The sequence below is a fragment of the Panthera uncia genome, chromosome F1 (genome assembly GCF_023721935.1).
Source record: "Panthera uncia isolate 11264 chromosome F1, Puncia_PCG_1.0, whole genome shotgun sequence".
In the NCBI taxonomy this organism is placed as follows: Eukaryota; Metazoa; Chordata; class Mammalia; order Carnivora; family Felidae; genus Panthera; species Panthera uncia.
The window spans coordinates 59,339,401-59,357,858 of record NC_064813.1 but is presented as its reverse complement, the minus strand read 5'-3'; the positions used below and the strand labels follow the sequence as shown (position 1 = coordinate 59,357,858).

The following is an 18,458-nucleotide window of genomic DNA, read 5'->3' as shown; positions in this document are numbered from 1 at the left end:
TGGTACCTTAAAAAAATCTCTACTTCAAAATCTCTATTTGACTCTATTTGAGTTTGAGGAAATTTTTTTCCATCTCTCTAAATATTCGATGTTTATATTCTGCACTTAGAGAATAAGGCAGAAGGCGGGGGACTGATTTGAGTCTAGAACAACTAACCATATAACTAAATAAATGAATAGATGCTTTATTAAACAAATGTTTGTTGAGAACCTTCTAATATCCATCATCATAAGACATGGTTCTTGCACTCTGCAAAGTCACAGAACCCTAGAAAGGCTCGGAGTTCATCTCATTCCATCCCTGCTTCTATTTCAGTGCTGTCCAATAAGTTAACCATGAGCCACGCAGGGCTGTTGAGCACTTGAAATATGGCTAGTGTGACTGAAAAAACAAATTCTTAACTGTATCTAATTTGAGTTAATTGCAATTTAAATAGCCACGTGTGGCTAGCGGCTACCATATTGCACAGAACATTCTAGATGCCCTGCGAGTCACGGAGTAGCCACCAAAGGTGGGATGATAGTGTTGAATCAGCAGCCATGCCGTGAAAACAGGAGACTTCCTGACACAGAGCCCAGAAAAACATGCTTTCTGCTTAAATAAGCCTTTCCTAATGTAAATAGAACTGTATTAAAAATTAACCGTGCACAAGAAGTTAACTGCGATTAGCATAATATGCTTTAAACAATGAAATAATATGGAGGGAGATTTAAAATGTAAATATATAGACGGCACATTTATTTTGGCTCTATTTGCAGTAATTTTCAACTCTGGCAGCCATTAGTTCATCTAACCTGATCATTTTCAAGCCTAAGCAGGACGTGTCTTTGAACTCCTCTTGAACCCTTTCTTTACATCCAAAAACCGTTTGGAGCTTATAGGAGGTCTCATTTCTGTTTCACATTCCCCAGGTGCCCAGAGCCTTCTCTGGTGGCCGCTGCTGAGCTGTTCCTTCCTCCCTGACCTGCTGGCCTCTTCAAAGCATGGCCCTCAGATCAGCAACCTTGGCATTGCCCAGGACCTTGTGAGCTCGGGCCCCACCAAGACTGTTAAATCAGATTCTGTGCTTTAATCAGATTCCCCGGTGATGCCTAAGCACGTGAAGTTTGAGAAGTTCTGCTCTAGCAAGGAGCACATTTAAATGCTGCTTAGGATTCACCCACGAGAAGGGATTATGTTGTTTTCCTTGCATTAAGGATATTACTTTTAAATTTTCCTCCAATGTTTTATTTTCAAGTTTTTCAAGCATACGAAGAGTTGGAAGAATTTGACAGTAAAACCAGTATACCTACCACCTATAATTCTGTCATCAGGATTTCACTCTGCTGGCTTCATCATATATCTGTCCTTGTCTGCATCCTTCTGTCCATCTACCAATCCAGCTTACTTTTTCTTTTTTTCTTTTGTTTAATGTTGATTTATTTTTGAGAGAAAGAGAGTGTGAGTGGGGGATGGGGAGAGAGAGAGGGAGACACAGAATCTGAAGCAGACTCCAGGCTCTGAGCTGTCAGCACAGAGCCTGACGCGGGGCTCGAACTCAGGACTGGTGAGATCATGACGTAGCCCAAAGTTGGACACTTAACAGATGGAGCCACGCAAGCACCCCTCAGCTTGTTTTTTCTGATGCATTTCAAAGTAAATTGTAGACAGCAGCACAGGTTTTCCTAAATAAACATTACTGGTATGTGTATCATTAACTAGAGTTCACTATTTGATCACAGTTTTTTTTTCTCTCTTTCAAGGTAAAATTTTACACACTTAAGTGTGCAGAGAAGAAGTGTACGTTTTTTTGAGCTTTGACTATAGTACATTTGCATAGAAGTTTACTGCCCTTACTTTCTTGTGTCTGTCCCTTTCTGATAGTCCACAAAAACAAAAACAAAGGAAAAAGAAGGACAGAGCACAAATTGCCCATAGAATAGTCTGTGTTTCTCCAGCCCATCAGATGTCTCCCTCGCCACCACTCGCCCCCTCGCTTGACCTGAGAGTCAGACTCTGCTAAGAAGTCCACCTTACATCAAATTGGATGCTTTATTCGACACCTGCCTTAGGTTCGGACTTGATATCACTGCTTTTAAAGGGACTTGTGTTCCCTTTTCCATAATTAAAACTTTTGAAATACATAAAAACAGACACTAATGATATTTGAAAATTATAGTGGATTTCCTCTCTTAGAAGCTTTTATAGATCCCCTCTTCTGCCTTTTTCTCCCTTTTCTTCTCTAGCCCCCTTAACTTGAAGTCCAGTTCAGAAGCCAAATGTATACAAACCTATTATCTTTCAAAGCCTCACATCCGTCCAAAATTATTCCTCCTTAGGGAAAGTGACCTGTCGCGGGAGTGTGCAAGCCCATCTTCCGCCAACCCCGAGACTAAGGGGATAACCGGAGGGGGTGAAACCCGGAGGAGAGAAGCTCCAGGCCCCTCTCATGCCAGAGCTGGGAGTCATAGAGATCTACTGAACACTCTGTGCCCTTTCCGAGGGGCAAGAGAGCCAAGGCACAGCTAACTCCACACTTAAAGTTCTGAGGCAAACCTGACCTTACATGAATATCTATACTGAGAATACTAACTTGGAACACTTAGTGTGTGTCCTGATATAGTCTAGTGTTTTCATTAACACTCTCTTCTCCATTTCGTGGATGAGAAAACAGAGATTAAGTCATTTCCTCAAGATCCAACAGCCAGAAAGGGCTAGAGCCTGGATGTGGACCCGGCCAAGTGACTCCAAGGTCTCTGTTCTTTCCCTCTGTCCAGAGGGAGTCTTGAACCTCTAGTTCTTATGTTAAGTAAAGGAAATTGGCACGATCCTCCCGCTCAGAGTATCTGTTACGTTTCCTGGTCATAAATATTTTAGAGCCTGGCTGATATGGAAAAGAATGAGAACTCAGTTATGACTATTGTTATGTATCCTTTTTTGGGTGGCACATGGAATGCTTAAGACCAGTTGGTTCTCTTACTAAAATTAAATCTAAAAATCACATAGAAAGTCCTTCCCTGGATGTGGCCTATATGTCTCTGCTGTTGTGTCCTACTTAGCCAGGGACCCAGTGATCATACATGAGAGAGAGCAGAAACTTTAGGCCCAGGGTCTCCTCATGGAGAAATTGGTTGGTTTGTTAAAATAGATGGCAAGACTGTTGGAGGAATCTAGATATGAAATCAAGAGAAATCTTTTTTTTTTTTAACTTGGGGACAGTAAAATAGAAGAAGAGGAAATTTTAGCCTGTTACCTCAGTAGCTTACCCATGTTAAATAATGGCTTTAGAGGGGGAAGATTAGCGTTAAGAAAAAAAAAAAAAACTGAGGAAAGGGCACCTGGGTAGCTCAGTCAGTTAAGTGTCTGGCTTCAGCTCAGGTCATGATCTCACGGTTCGTGGGTTTGAGCCCCGCATCAGGCTCTGAGCTGACAGCTCAGAGCCTGGAACCTGCTTCAGATTCTGTGTGTGTGTCTCTCTCTCTCTCTCTCTCTCTCTCTCTCTCTGCCCCTCCCCTGCTTGCTCTCTTTCCCCCAAATAAATAAATAAACACTAAAAAAAAAAAAGAAACTGGGGGAACAACTACAGAAGTAACGGTCTCTCCTGGACCAACAGGAAGGATAAGAAGAGATCACCTTGCTTTGCCACGACCTCTATCGGGACCGTCCCTCCTCTTTGTTGACACTGAACACTTGGCATTTTCAGTACATTAAAAACTAAATGCAACAAAGTACAAGGATAGTAGAATAGGAGTAAAACTTTAAAAATTTAAATATAAAAAAGAGTGACAAATAGTAAATTCAAAGAGTTAGGAAATATGCCAACTATACTTCCATTAAGAAAAATTCTTAAAAAAAGAGCGAGGAAAGAAGAACAGAATCAGGAAGGAAGAGTATACTAACGAACGACAGGGGAACCAACAGGAGGAACAAAATGGTGGGAGAAAGAGGAAATTGCATGTGAAGTGGCAAAGTGAAAGTTAAAGCAATTAGGAAACACAATTACTAAAGAGAACAATAAAAACATAAAATAAGCTAGGATGAGTAGTTAAAATAAATAACATCAGCTAAGAACATACTTACAAAGATTATAAAACAGATCAAGTGGTAATAAAATAAGGAAGTGGTATAAAGCCGTAAATTAAAGAACAATTAAAAAACACTAAGGATAGAAAATTAACAGGCTAAAATGACAGTTAATAATTGTATTAATAACTAACACTTACTGACTTCTCATGTGCTAGGCACTTTATATGCATTATCTTATTTAATTCAAGTTTATTAAAACAAGTAGGACATTTCCAAATGGAAACAAAAAATGTTCAGAGGGAGGCAAAACTAGGCATCAGAACAATCACAACAACAGAACGGAAGGTGAGCAAAACAGATGTGTAGGTATCCGTTCCTGTTCCTTGTCCAGCGTGATTGATTTCGCTGTTGAAAATCTCAAGTACCTGGCCTGGCGCTTCCCACGTAGACTACGGGCTCTGCAAGTGCCTGGTGCTGTAAATGTCCCTTCTGTCCGCACCTTGTCCTCCTGAGTTTGGTCTTTCCTACAGGCAATTCCTACCGATTAAAATTCTCAAGCGATAGAATCCATAGCCCAGAATCTATGGCATTGGACAAGGATCTCATGATCCCACTCAATTTAAAAGATTTAGCTCAGAGTTATCTTCTCCTAGAAGGACTTCCCCGTCCCTGCAGACTGGATCTACGTAGTACTTAGCTCACTGGGTTGGAATGGGAGTCCTTTTCTGATTGCTTTTCTTTCTCTCTAGGCCCCCTGATTTCTAAACAGAAGTACCCTAGTTTTGTATTCTAGCCTTCAATTCAGGCATGGTACATAGTAGGTGCTTAATGCATGCTTTTTGCATGGAGTATCCTTGAACCTGTAGTCAGGACGTTTCTCTTCTTCCCTTTCCCTTTCCCTTTCCCTTTCCCTTTCCCTTTCCCTTCCCCTTCCCCTTCCCCTTCCCCTTCCCCTTCCCCTTTCCCTTTCCCTTTCCCTTTCCCTTTCCCTTTCCTTTTCCCTTTATTTATTTTTAAACCAGCAAGAAGGCCTGTGACTGGATCTTCTGCTTGCCCAGAATCCCCACAAACACACGTGTTTTTGTGTTTCTGTTGTTCAGAATGTCTCTCCCACACACGAAAATGGCTGCTCCTGCTTCCTCTTTTTCTTCTTCTTCTTCATCTCCCCCTCCCCCCCTCCTCCTCTCCCCCCCACCCCCCCGCTCCTCATCCTGCTTCCCATTTATCACAGCCTAGAATGCATCCTTTACCTCCAACTTCTCTTTCTTCTGGGACAGGTGTTGTCTCTGTGGCCTTGAGCTTGATCCACAGTTCATTCATTTGCCCATTCATTTGATTGGCAAGCATTTTCTTGGAATCGGTTATTACCCCATTACTGCATTGGGCATTAGGGCAGGGAAAATCAAGCAACTCTGCATCTCATCTAAGTTGATTGCTATGTTTCGCCTTCTTTGACCTTATTTTTTGTGGCAAGGGAAACACAACTGTTTAACATTCTTCACAGGTAGTTATGTTTTGAAGAGAGTTTGGAAGTCATTTGATAACTTTCTCTTCTCTAAGCAAGAGTCCTACTTCCCTCCATCTAAGAAAGGCCTCTGACCTATATTTATTTGACCATTGATTGCACTGGTTTGTTTTCCAGTGAGCTCTGGAGGTTGGCCAAGACCTTTCAAACACACAAGACAAAGACCTAAATCAGATGTGGACTTTCCCGCACATGTTTTGTCTAAATTTTACATTTACTTTTTTTTTTTTAACATTTATTTATTTTATTTTGAGACAGAGAAAGTGCAGGGGAGGGGCAGAGAAAGAGGGAGAGAGAGAATCCCAAGAGAGAGAATCCCAAGCGGGCTCCATGCCGACAGTGCAGAGCCTGATGCAGGGCTCTAATCCATGAACTGTGAGATCATGACCTGAGCTGAAATCAAGAGTTGGACGCTCAACTGGGCCACCCAGGTGCTCCTGCATTTACTTTTTATTTTCTGATTAAAAATTAATATTTAGCATAGAAAATTTGGAGAATGCAGGAAAATCACATGGAAGGAAGTTACTGCTAACTTTTTGCTCTCCAGCTTTCTAGCATTTTGTGTGTAAGTATGTTTTGTGTAGGTGTAGAAAAGCTATGATCGTATCGAACGTATCATTTTGTAACCTACTTATTTGACTAAAAATATATTATGAATATTTTCCATATCACTAAACATTTCTTCTCAAACATAATTTTAATAACCACACAGGAGTCTATTATAGGGAAAGTCCATAATTTACTTAATCAATCTGTACAGTGGACCATGCAAGCTGTTTTCTTTTCCTTTTTTTTTTTTTTTTACTATTATTAAAAACACTGTGGTAAACATCATACTACAGAAGACTCACTGTATATTTTCTGTTATTTCCTTGAGTACATTCCTAGAAATGGAATTGCCAGATCGAAGGATATGAACTAGTCTAAGGCCGTGGTGATGTATGGCAAATTTTTCTTCTGGAAACTTCTATGCATGTATGTTTCCCAGGAGCAGTTTACGATCATTCCTGCTTCCTCACTCTCAAGAACAGTGTCTTAGCAGTTTTTTTAATCTTTGTCAATTATCAAACTATAAAACGGCATCTCATTTTTATTTTAATTTAATTTGTATCTCTTTGATTACTAGTGAGATTGAACGTCTTTCATTTGTTAGCCTTGTATGAAATGTTCATCTTTTTGTATCGATTTCTAAGAACTTTTATACAAGAAGGTTATTATCCCATCGTGCACTTTTCCAACCTGTAGAAAATAGAGAGAACTCTTATTTCTCAGCAGAAGAGGGCTCTCGTGGAATAAGGCTCCAGGTCTCATTCTGTCTTGTTTCTGTGGAAAGTTCTTCAGCGTGAAAGGTGGATTTTTATCCTAGGAAAACTAAAGGCAAATCTATAAGTGATACTGGTGTTGATCTTTAAAAAATAATAATAATAATAACCCTGCAATCTGAATTCACTTACCATTTTCTATATTTCTAGTCTATGAAAGAACTCAGGGCTATCAAGTAGAACCCGAGAGTTTTCTTGGAAAACCTAGAGATATATTAATCAGTCAAATGTTCCTGGACAGTTTACCCTAATCCTACCGGAAGTATTAGGATTTGCCGAGTAAGTCCTTGGCTAGTTTGTACCCCGGATGAAGAAAGAAAGCTACAGACATTTAACAAGTTTTCTTATGACCTTAGCTCGACTTAGGTCTAAAACATGGTCTTCTGAGTGACAGGCTGTTTTCTGGTAGTTTGGCTGCCGTATCAGTCTCCTGGTATCTTCTCCTGCCACCTGTGAGGGAGCACATTCTTCTGGGCTGTTGAATTTTGACACATCACCGGCGCCGTCCCCCTCTGCCCTCGTGGTTCCATATCAGAGCACATACAGAAAAGCCAGGTCAGATTCCCAAGCCCACAGCACCAATGGAAGACTCCCACTGCGGAGGTTTCTGGAACAATGTAAAAGGGAAAAAAAAAAATTAAACTTTAAAAAATCAACCCACTCTCGCACCTGGTTGAGAATCCCAGAAGAAAAGAGGCCACTCCCCAGCATCCACAGAAGATCTCAGGGGGGGACCCATGAATTCTGAATTCTCCAGTCCATAGGTTGTTTTCAAGCCCTTGTTCTCATTTCTGTCAGTAAGTGGAATTCTCAAAACAACAATACCCTTCCTTAAATAAATTAGTGCCCCATTCTAGCACATTCCCCTCAACGTCCTCTGTCTGCATTCTCCCCTACAGCTTCCCACCGTATCCACCCCCCTCTTCTGTGAGCTATAATGACCCTGCAAACACTAAATGGCATTTGAGTGCATTAAGCAGCAAACTCTCCGGTGACATAGCAATTATGACTCTGAAATAGATTTGGTGCGTCACAGAAGATAAGGGTTTTGAAAGTTTCTGTTGTGATTATAGCCTGTAACTCCCACAAATAACAGGCTTCAAAATAAGAGGCTGCCAGTGGCGCCTTTGTGGCTTTGTCTCAGTGATGGCACGTAAATTGCTATTAATGTCCTAAGTGTACTTGAATATGCCAGTCTTTGGGACGCAGAGTTGGCTCAGTGTCTCTCTCTACATGGCATGTCATTGTTGGTCTGATAATCTGGGGTAATTGCTGTCTCTTGGATGGTCAGAAAAGTGTAAGGGGCTTTAGCTTCCTGTGTGATGGTAAATAGCTTCCAGGTCCACACCATCCGTGTGTGTGTGTGCGTGTGTGTGTTCTATGCATGGCTACCGTTCATGGTGAAGGTGTGTATACAATCTCTGTGTGTGCCCTGAGTAAATAAAAGCCTTTCAGAAAAGCCAAAGCAAAATCAGAGGTTACAAAAATAAAATGAAGAACTTGAGGCTGTGGAGAATCAGCCCGTCGGATAATTTATACTGAGAGTTTAAAAAAAAAATGTTTAAAAATACCCTTTGCTTGCATTATCCAGATTTGGCCATATGAGTAGATGCAATGTTCTGTTGTCTTACACAGCTCCTCTTTTTCAGAAGCAGCATCTGTGTGTGTGTGCACGTGTGTGCGTGTTCGTATATGCATTCTTCAGGTGTTGTGTTTTCTACATGCGTAGTAGCTTTACGTAAATATGACAAAGTGTGTCGACATTTTGCCTGTTTGTGAACACTGTGTGTGGATGTGTGTTAAGTGTGGATGTGTGCTGGTTTCTGCAGGTCTGAGCGTAGAGGATGTTTATTCAGATATAAATACTTTTCTGCACTGACGCACCTCGATTTAGCTAAATCAAGCTGAACTTATTTTCCTTGACTCTGCAAAGTTAAATAAAACAGATTTTTAATCCTGATGTACATTTAACATAGGAACTCCGTAAGTCGGTGGGACGTGGAAACGTTATGTGTCACCGTCCTATGTGCACTTTTAACAGAAATAAGAAAGCAACCCAACGGATGAACTTGGAAGCTCACACTACTTCATCTCCCGTGCGAGCTGTGAAAGGGTCACCCAAAACCATCCTCTGTGTCTGAAGCGCCTTACAGGACGGTATTGATTGCAGGCCTTCACAACAGATGACTTAATAAACGACGAAGCTTAGACGGTGCCGTCATAGGTCTTGATCTCAGAGTCGACCTCCATGTGCACTTGAGTCGTGTGGTGCGGGGTGCTGGCAGGGTGCCGCCCGGTGACCACGTGGCAGTCGATGGTCTTGTGGTTGGGTTTCGACGGGCACCCCTCGGGCAGCAGTTAGAGTGTGTGCCAGATAAGGTTGGAGGCAGCGACTGGTCATAGAGAGTCCGTGCTCCTACCAGGTAGATGGCCACCAACTTTACTCCACAGGTCTTGGAGCAGGACCCCGCCTTTCCGGATAAGGTGACTTAGTATTAACTACCAAGATGGCGCTACCCGCAGTGGCATAACCCCAGGGCAGTAGAGCTTTGTCTTGTCCAAAACCAAGTTTGGTGAGGTGGACTGAGGCTTAGGAGTGAGCAGTATGAGAATCCCCTAAAAGACTCTTTTGAGGCCGTCTTGTGGCTCATAGGTTCCGGCATCTTCCTAAACAGTGCAAAGATTCCCTGAAGGGGAACCACAGACACGAATCCCCTGCCTTCAGCCCTAAGCCACGCTTCGCGTGTGGTGCCCACACGTGTCACACAGCCCGACCTTTTCAAATTCGGAGTGTCTAAAATAGTGGCATAGAGCGGGGACTGCGTTTGGCAAATTCTAGTTTCTGAGTCCTAGTTTCCTCGCCTGACAAGTAGGAATAGGAGCCCCTGCAGGGTTTGTGTACCATTTGAGACTCATCCACCAGAGTAAGAGAATCGCTCCCACAATCCGTGCATTACTGTGCAGTTATCACGGACACCGGCGGCCCGACGGCCTTACACGCACAGGGCAGGCCGCCAACGGAAGCTTTGAAAGCATTCATTTCTCTGTTCATCCAACTCGAGGACTTAACCAAGCGGCTCCTGGTGAGACGTGATCCCTGTTCTCTGAGGCCCTGTGGCTGAATGATCTGTGATCTCGTTGAGACTGAAGACGAAAGCCATTCATATGGCCTGCAAGCCTTGGCATGATGGAGCCCTGCCACTCTCCGGCCCCATCTTGCTGCCGTGGCTGCTCTTCTCCTGGTTCCATTGCTTCTGGCCTCCTCTCAGTTCCTTGGAGCCTTGGGAAAGGATTCTCTCTCTGCCCAGTGGCCTCTTTGCCCCTCTTTCTACTTGTCTGTATCCGCTCACCTCTGGGCTGACTTCCCAGAAGCCCGAGTGCAATGAGGTCCCTACTATATTCTCTCCTTGCACTTACTACCACCTAGAATCTACGTTTGTCCTTTTGACAAGTTATCTAATCTCTGTGTCCCACGAGGCAGGAAGCAGCAGGAGAGCAGATGTCAGATGTGTTGTATCTCCCACTGTATGCCTGGTGCATAGCACGGGGCAGGCACTGGAGACGTATTTGTGGATCAGAATGAAATGGTGACCATGAGGAAGAGCCGGTACTCATATAGACCTTTAAATCAATAAGAGCTGTATATGGTTAAAAGTCAACATGAAGGGTCAAAAAGTCGGGGGTCCTGGCATTTAGGGAAGTGGGTGATGGTGTGCCTTGAAAGAGGAAGGAGGTGGCTCTCTGGCCAGGCCGTGGAAGATGATGCGGGTTTCTAGAGGTCAGAGGAGAGGGACGGGCAAAGGCCAAGAGCCTCTCGCTGGGTTTCATCTGTAGAGCAAAAGGGACCCTCACTTGGGCAGTGGGTGATCTGTTATTCAGCTGAAACTACTGAAGTCTCGGTCAGCAAGGGTATCTGTTCTCTACCAGGAACGGCTGATTTGTCTTAACATATACAAACCTTTCAGGGCAAAATCTCGAGGCTCGAGAAGCTGCGGTGGGGCCCACCTAGAAAGGGAGGGCATGGTGGGACCCGGCTGGAAGGTCACCAGGGACTAACCGAGTGGCAGGTGGCAACCAGGGAGGACACCCTCCGCGGTCAGGGGACCATGGAAGTAGGGATTCTGGGGCCAGCAGCATGGGGATAATCCAAGCAGAGGGTTGACTCCGGGGAAATGTGATGGCAGGTGGGAGTTGGTGAGCTGAGGCTCCAGAGCAAGCTTCGAGTTGCAAGAGCAAGTCACGATCTCAGTCTTAGCCGAACTGGCAGAAATAGCGGGAATTTACGCAGAAGCTGGCCGTGGATTTGGCAGAGGTGGCTTTAGCCGCAGAAGAGAAGTACCTGTACAAAGAAACAGGTGCAAAAGGTCAGAGCAGGACAAGCAGCAAAATTGATTCTGAGTTGCCTGGGGTACCCAGGTGAGCCAGAATGGGATCTTTTGGGTTGAGTGTACCTGTTATTCCCCAGCAGGGATGCCCAGATCTAGTGAATGTAGACACTGCACAGGACAGATGTACACTTCACAGTTACTTGTTGTTTATCCCAGCTTTGGGAGGCGTCCTCTATTTTCTCTGGCGGCTCCATTCCCAGATCCCAAGGTGGTAGAAGCTGGATCTGCGTGGGAGTCTCAGCCTCAGAGAGGATAAAGATGGGAAAAGCCCCTGCAGGCCGCACAGGGACTGTGTCTGTTCCGTACATTTCTGTGAACCCCACTAAGCCAGAGGAGGCAACGAGGAGGCCAGTCCAGATGCCAGGCTCTCCCCGTGCCCTTTGGAGAACAGCCCTTGTTGACATGGTGAGCTAAGCTGTGGAGCCACGACAGGCAGGATCCAGTGTTTGGGTTTGTTGGGTTTTTTTTCCAACTGTTTTTTAAAGAAACAGTACAGAACAGTATGAATATTAATCATATAGTTCCTTATTTAGGATCTGGGGTGAAATACCAGATCTCCTTGATGTCTGCTGAGTAAGAGAAGAGTTCACTTCCTGGATGTAGAAGTCACCCTGCAACCTGGCACTGCCTCTGCCTTATCGCTTGAGTATCTTCTCCGTGCTCACAAGCTCTTTCCGTGTAGTCAGACTAAACCGCGGAGGTCCCGGATCTGCTACCGTGGATCCCTCCAAGCCCACAATGGAGAAGGAACGTTGGAGTGCCTGCCGCTGAACGTTTATGTGCTTCTTCGTAGGCCCCTCCAAGAGATATTTATTAAAGTGCTGTGGCAGGCACTTCGGAAGCAAAGTTCCACAGCCCAGCCGTCGTGGTCTGATGAGTGAGGCAGACATATAGAAGAACAAATGCAGTATGGCCGCCCGGGTACTGTGATACAGGTGCATACAGAGAAGGCGGGCGGGGGGTGGGGGGGAACCTGCAGGAGGAAGAGACATTGCCAGGGGGCAGATAAGGGCACAAGGATACTTAACCTCAGTCTTGAAAAACAGTACAAGGCGTGAGTGGCATGTCATTGGATAAGTGGGGTCTTCAAGGGGAAAGAAGCAGGCATGAACTGACTCCTCTGTTCCGGGAATGTCTTAGCAGCCTGCTAACGGTTGAAGTATGAAACACAAGGGTTGCGTTGGGGAGTGAGCAAGATCAAGGACATTGTGGGCCTGATGAGGACACTCAACCTCATCTGGAGGCTAATGAGAAGCCACTGAAGGTGAAAGAGGGAGATCACAATTACATGTTGGGAAGATCACTCTGGGGGCAGCTGGAGGTAGGACCAGAGGTTGTCAGAGTGGGCCGGCACCTACTAACCGTTGTCAGACTTTCCGGGGAAACTTTGACTGTTTTGTCCCCAGGGGCAAATGCTCGGGGTATAATCTTGGGAAAAGTGTGCGCATATCAGGAAAACATCGTTCTTCGAGCTTCTTGGAAAAGTGGTCGATCTAGGATGTGGCCCCGCCGAGTGAGCCGACGTCCCCGCTGATGAGTGGTGGCTGTGTGTGTTTGTCTGTGCATGCCTGTCCGCATGGAGAGGGAGCACACATCCCCGTTTCTTTTGTTTTTCTTCCTGGCCGGCCCCACCAGTGCCGGGCCTTTGGGGGCCTGGAGCACGTCCGCCTCCCCACCCACGCCGAAGGCATCTCTGGTAATGGCATCTGGCCCATATGCACATCGAGCTCTCCTTGGTGCTGACATCAGCCAGTTTGTGGCACCTCAGCGTATTTCTGGGTTGCAAATGAGAGTTTCTTAGTGCCAGGCTTCGCTCGGGCTGTCACATCAGGTGATGAATTCTCTGCATCAATGGTGTGCTGCTAAGGTAAGCTCAGAGGAAGAGCGGGAAGGAGCAGAGGGTGGGACTAGCAGTTCTCAGCTCAGCAGCCACTGCTCTGGGCTGAAAGCGGTGCTGGATCCTCAACAACAGCAGGGGAGAGGCAGGTGGCCCTTGTTTGGGCTCGGGAAGGTGGCAGAGAGAGAGAGGGAGAGAAGTCGGGGCTTCAGGGACAATTCCGTGTTCTCGCGTTTGGTCAGGAGAACCCAGGTGGGTGTTCCCATCCCCCACTGCCCCATCCCTGGCCTCAGAGCTCGCTGCGCCTTATCCATTAGAGGGGGTCCCAGCAACGTTGGGTATATATCAATTACGTGCCAAATTCATTCGGGCAGGATGTGGAGTCCGTAGTCGTTTGTTTGTTCTGAAATGTTTTGTTCCCAAATCCCTTTCTTTAATTTGTGTTTGAAAGTCCGGGTTTTCTTGTCTGGGAAACCGTGTGCATTTTGTCCTAATTGTGTATTCCTTTGGCTTCCTCCTCCAGGAGGTTCCATGATGAGCCCGCTGCTGGCTTAGGCTTCATCTGGTGGAATTAAATGTGAGATCAGGCCTCGCTTCCAGGCCACAGGCCGCAGAATTTCCTGTACGACTAGCTGCGAATGTAAAGGCTCCTGCAGGAGGCATGTTCCTAGAGATAACAAGGGCACACTTGGTTTTGCAGATTTCACCTTCCCACCCCCGTGAGGCCTCAGTGCGCTTCCGACATCAGCATTTTGAAGGGAGTGTGTCTGTTCTAAAGGGAGGTTTGCATCCGAAGATGAGTGAAGGCAGAAGTTGGGGCGCAGAGGAAAAATCAGAAGGAAAGTCTTATTTCTTGCCACCCCCTGCCCCCACGGTCGCTAATGAGACCATCCTCCCTGCTCCCTGCGCCCGCCCCAGAGATAAATAAACACACGAAGGCGGAGTTTCCTACTTAATATGCACCCGCAGTCAGGAAGCGGGAAGGAATTGCTCCCCAGGGTTAACGCGGCAGTAAGCGAGGTCAGCTGTTTCCCAAGACAGAGCAGCCTCTGAACGGCTTGCATTAAGGCTGGAACAGCGCCGCCGAAGCAGCCAGAGTGATTTACGGGAAACCTGGCGAAGTCGGGCTTGCTCGCAGTTTCTGATCACGGAGGTTTCAGCGGGGGGGGGCGCGGGGGCGGGGGGAGTAGTTACAGGAATCCAGGACTTCAGTGTTAATGTTGAGGGGCCCCGGGCACAAGGGGATAGATAGCTGGCCGCCCAATCTGAAGTTGTGTGTGTTTATGGATAGAGGGGGAGTGAAAGAAAAGAGATTGATTTTATTTATTTTTAAGAGGTCTCATATATTCTTCCTCACTGGGCCAACTAGCATAATGAAGATGCCAGTTTTGGTGTCCGCTTGAACTGCTTCCTGTCTCTACCATCTGTGAGTTTCCTGTACCCTCTGGCATCCTGTGCACTGGTCTGAGAAAACAAAACTTCTTCAAAGGCCTCCTGTTTGAGTGATTTCATCTCAGACACCCGAATCAAAAGGCGTCTCCTGGAATCTTCTGGTCAGTCCAGGATGCCTTGCCAAATCCCTCCGAATGAGACACCGCCGGGCTCATTTTCTCTACTAAGTTATTTTAATGAAATTGAAGCATGGCTAAATTATGGTAAGAGTAGTGATATCTTAGGAGCGCGATGTCGTGAAACGTTTTTGCGCCTTGTACTCTGACATGGACGTGGACTGCTTTCCTGGGGTTTCCACATCTGCACGTCCCCCACCAGGTCGATTCCAAGATACGTGAGTCTTCTCTTCTTGTGCGAGCACTTTATTCTCTGCCTCATGACACTGTACTTCAGGAAGCTCTGTGAAGTTTTCTTAAAATCCTGTACTACTCAGCAAACACACACACACACACACACACGCACACACACACCCCGCCATTTACTTATTTATCCATCTATCTCTGCTAAACACACACATATAAAAAAAGGATTCTTAAGACAGGTATCAAAATGCTAATAGTTAGCTATCTTTGCACAGTAGGATTTTGAGAGTTGCGCATTTTGTTTTTCATGCTTTTTCTATTTTCCAAATATTATATTGCATATCCAGTTGCAAATACTGTATTTGAAAATCTTATGTAAGCTTATCTTTTGTAATCAGAAAAGATAAATGACATTAAAGAATTTTCTTTGGGGTAAAATGAGTATGATCGCTGTTCCCACTCCTCCTAAAATGGCACCAGAATATATATGTTCTTGGTCGGGAAGAGAGACGAACCTCTTGCCACCCCTGTGACAAACCTGCATTAGGAAACTGAATTAATATGATTATGATCATATGACAGGGTGTTGGCCCCAGAAAGATGGTTGTATATTTTTATACAACCCAGAAAGGATTGTTGCATATTTTTAAATATTTTTTTGTATTTTTATTTTTTTACATTTATTTTTGAGAGACAGAGAGAGAAAGAGCATGAGCAGGGGAGGGGCAGAGGGAGAGGGAGACAGAGAATCCAAAGCAGGCTCCAGGCTCTAAGCTATCCGCACAGAGCCCAACGCAGGGCTCGAACCCACGAACCGTGAGATCATGACCTGAGCCGAAGTCGGACATTTAACCGACTGAGCCACCCAGGCGCCCCAAATGTTTATTTATTTGGGGAGAGAGCACGTGGAGGAGGGGTAGAGAGAGACAGAGACAGAAAGAGAAGCCCAAGCATGCTTCATGCTTAGCACGGAGCCCGACGCAGGTCTCCACCTCATACCCGTGAGATCATGACCTGAGCCGAGATCAAGAGTCAGACGCTTAAACGACTGAGTCACCCAGGCGCCCCAGAAAGAATCACTGTAAAATAAAGAGTTCCCGTTTCCTCCTCGTTGTTCCCCTTCCGATCCCTCACCAAGGGCAAGAGAAATGTGCCGGGCAGGGAGAGGGGGAGGAGGAGCTACTGACTAGGTCAGGAGATGGAGATTTGGATTTTCGTGCAGTTATTCATGGATCCCCAATTGAGGTGAAATGCCCTTGGCATTGCCCAGGCTAACCTTTTGCCCTCTTAGTATCTAGACCTGCTTGCTCTTTAGGGAGGTGTGGAAAAACATCTATCCTCGTGTAGAGGTAACTGGTGGGAGCTGCTTTGAATGAAAAGCCCGGCTTTCCCGGGAAAATTGGAACATCCTTTGGGTGAGCCAGTGAAAAAGAAAGCCAAGAGGATGAGAAGGGCAGAGGAAAAGGAGCCCGGATTCAAAGGTTGAGAAGCCCGTGTGTCTCAGTCATAAACCAGAAGCCCGCTTTTCTCTCGCACCCCTGCTTTCTTATGAATGAAATGTGAACACGTTTGCATGTAGGTCCTGGGTGCCCTGGAGTATCCTAGAGTGGAAGTTGTGACCCCTCCCAAGTGGCAATAATAACACCTGCCTCATGAACCCCAAATATTTCAGGGAAAAAAATGAGTGGAGAGTACAGTAGAAAATAATTGACCCAGAATGCCCAAGACCTGGTCTGTTCAACATTCACATTTTTAGAGCTGAGGTACATTAACTCCAAAGGAACACAGCAACTGAGGAGGGGGGAAAGGCATCTTAGCTCACTTATATTTCAATGCTTTAAAATACATAAACAGTCCTGAATTATGCATCGTGAATTAACCACTCTAGCAAATCATCCTCCAGCCATTTTAACGGGGGGATATTTTTGGAAAGGGGTGGTCATCAAAATAAATCCTTTCAGAACAATTCCATTTCTGGATGCTTCTGGATTTAGAGTCTTAGGAAAATGATCTATAAACATAGATCAAACTTACAGCTTCCTGGATCACCACCTCTCTAGATATGTTTGTGTAGATCAGTCCCTGGTCCACCTTTGTTTTCGCCTGTTGTATTTGCCTGAATCACCCTCTGTACTTTTCGAGGCTCACCTCAAAGACTGCCTCTTCCATGATGCCTTCCCTGATGCTCCAACAAGATGGGGTATTGCCTTCATCTGAACCGTCATAACAACTGGGTTGTACTATTTCTTAGGTTCTGCCTTGAATGATAGTTCATTCACATGCGTGTCTTATCCACCTCCTTGAAGCCACGAACCGTATCTCCCTCGTCATTGTATACCCAAGAGCATCTAGTACAGAACCTTGCACAGAACAGGTGCCTGGAATCCCCTAACGTACGGAACACGCATAGAAAGGCTTTAGAAGGCATTCGGGCAACCTTTTAATTTTTCTAAAGGGGAACCCGAGGCCCAAAGACGTAGAAGTGCTTCACCAGGGTCAACAGCTAGCCATGGCCAGCGTCGGAACCAGAACTTGGGTCCCTCGACCTGTCATTCCCCTAGAGCATCACCATGATCATCTGACAGCTTGAACTGACTTCAAAGAGCTTCGAGAAGTGGGGGGTATTAACCTTGTGTCCAAAGGCTCGATGGGAGGGCCCAAACTCCTCTGAGGGTGGAGGGAGTACTACCAACCACAAGAATAGCAGCCCAGCCGAGGAGCGTCCTATGTGCCAGGCACCGTGCTAGGCCCCTCACACAAGTTGCCTTGTTGTCATTGTCTGCTCAAAATGGCCACCCAATCTCAGAAGACTGACTTCTCTCCCTTTTTCCCTTCTAGGCTAATGGAGGTTGGCAGGATGCCACTACCCCTTCATCAGTGACCTCCCCTACAGAAGGCCCTGGCAGTGTTCACTCTGATACCTCCAACTGATCTCCCAGCAATCGCATCCCGGCTGACCCTGTGCCCCAGTCGGGACAGGGCCAGGAGGGAGGGTTTCTCTCCCAACGCTGAAGCGGTCAGACTGGAGGTCGAAGCAATCAGCAAACACAATAAGAGTCTCCTTCTCTTCTCTTCTTTGGGATGCTATTTCAGCCAATCTGGACACTTCTTTATACTCTCTTCCCTTTTTTTTTTCTGGGTAGAAGCCACCCTTCCCTGCCTCCAGCTGTCAGCCTGGTGTCCGCCATTTTTCCCGCCCCTTCCCTCTGTCCTAGACTCCCGGGGCCCCCGCCCTCTCTTACATCACGGAAGGATATTTTCAACCATTAGAGGAATTTAAAGAGGAAAGAAAATACAAAGAAAATAATAAACGTGTTTGTATGTTTTCACGCTGGTGGTTTGAGGAGCCAGATTTACCTCACTCGGATCCCTCGCTCCCTCTGTGAACAGGCAGCCCTTCTCAGTTTCTCTTCTTACTCTCACTACCTCTTAGCAGGAATGCGCAACGTTGCCCCACTCATTCCAGGCCCCCTGCCTTCTCTTGCTCTCCCCTCCCTGGGCCAGCTCCGCTTAGAACACTTCTTCCTCTTCCTCCCCAGCCCTAGCTGTGCCCTGGGGACTGCCATAGCTGGGCTTCTAAAGGTGCCACATTTTCCGGTCTCACCTCCACTAGGTTGATCCCCAGG

At 45.9% G+C, this 18,458-nt stretch overlaps 1 protein-coding gene across 9 annotated transcripts in view; it reads left to right on the top strand.

Annotated features, from left to right (window-relative positions):
- Positions 1 to 18,161, top strand: part of PBX1 (PBX homeobox 1) — a 289,525-nt gene extending 271,364 nt beyond the window's left edge. For 4 of the 9 annotated variants that reach the window (XR_007458868.1, XR_007458870.1, XR_007458869.1 and 1 more), the window contains 2 exons: positions 13,779 to 14,733; positions 17,671 to 17,803. Coding sequence is in view for 2 of the 9 variants with exons in the window: in XM_049634591.1 (XP_049490548.1) it covers positions 17,671 to 17,763 (93 nt within the window). In the remaining 7 variants the exon portion in view is untranslated. The other 5 variants (XM_049634592.1, XM_049634594.1, XM_049634591.1 and 2 more) reach the window with 4 other exon arrangements.
- The last annotated feature ends 297 nt before the right edge of the window (positions 18,162 to 18,458 follow it).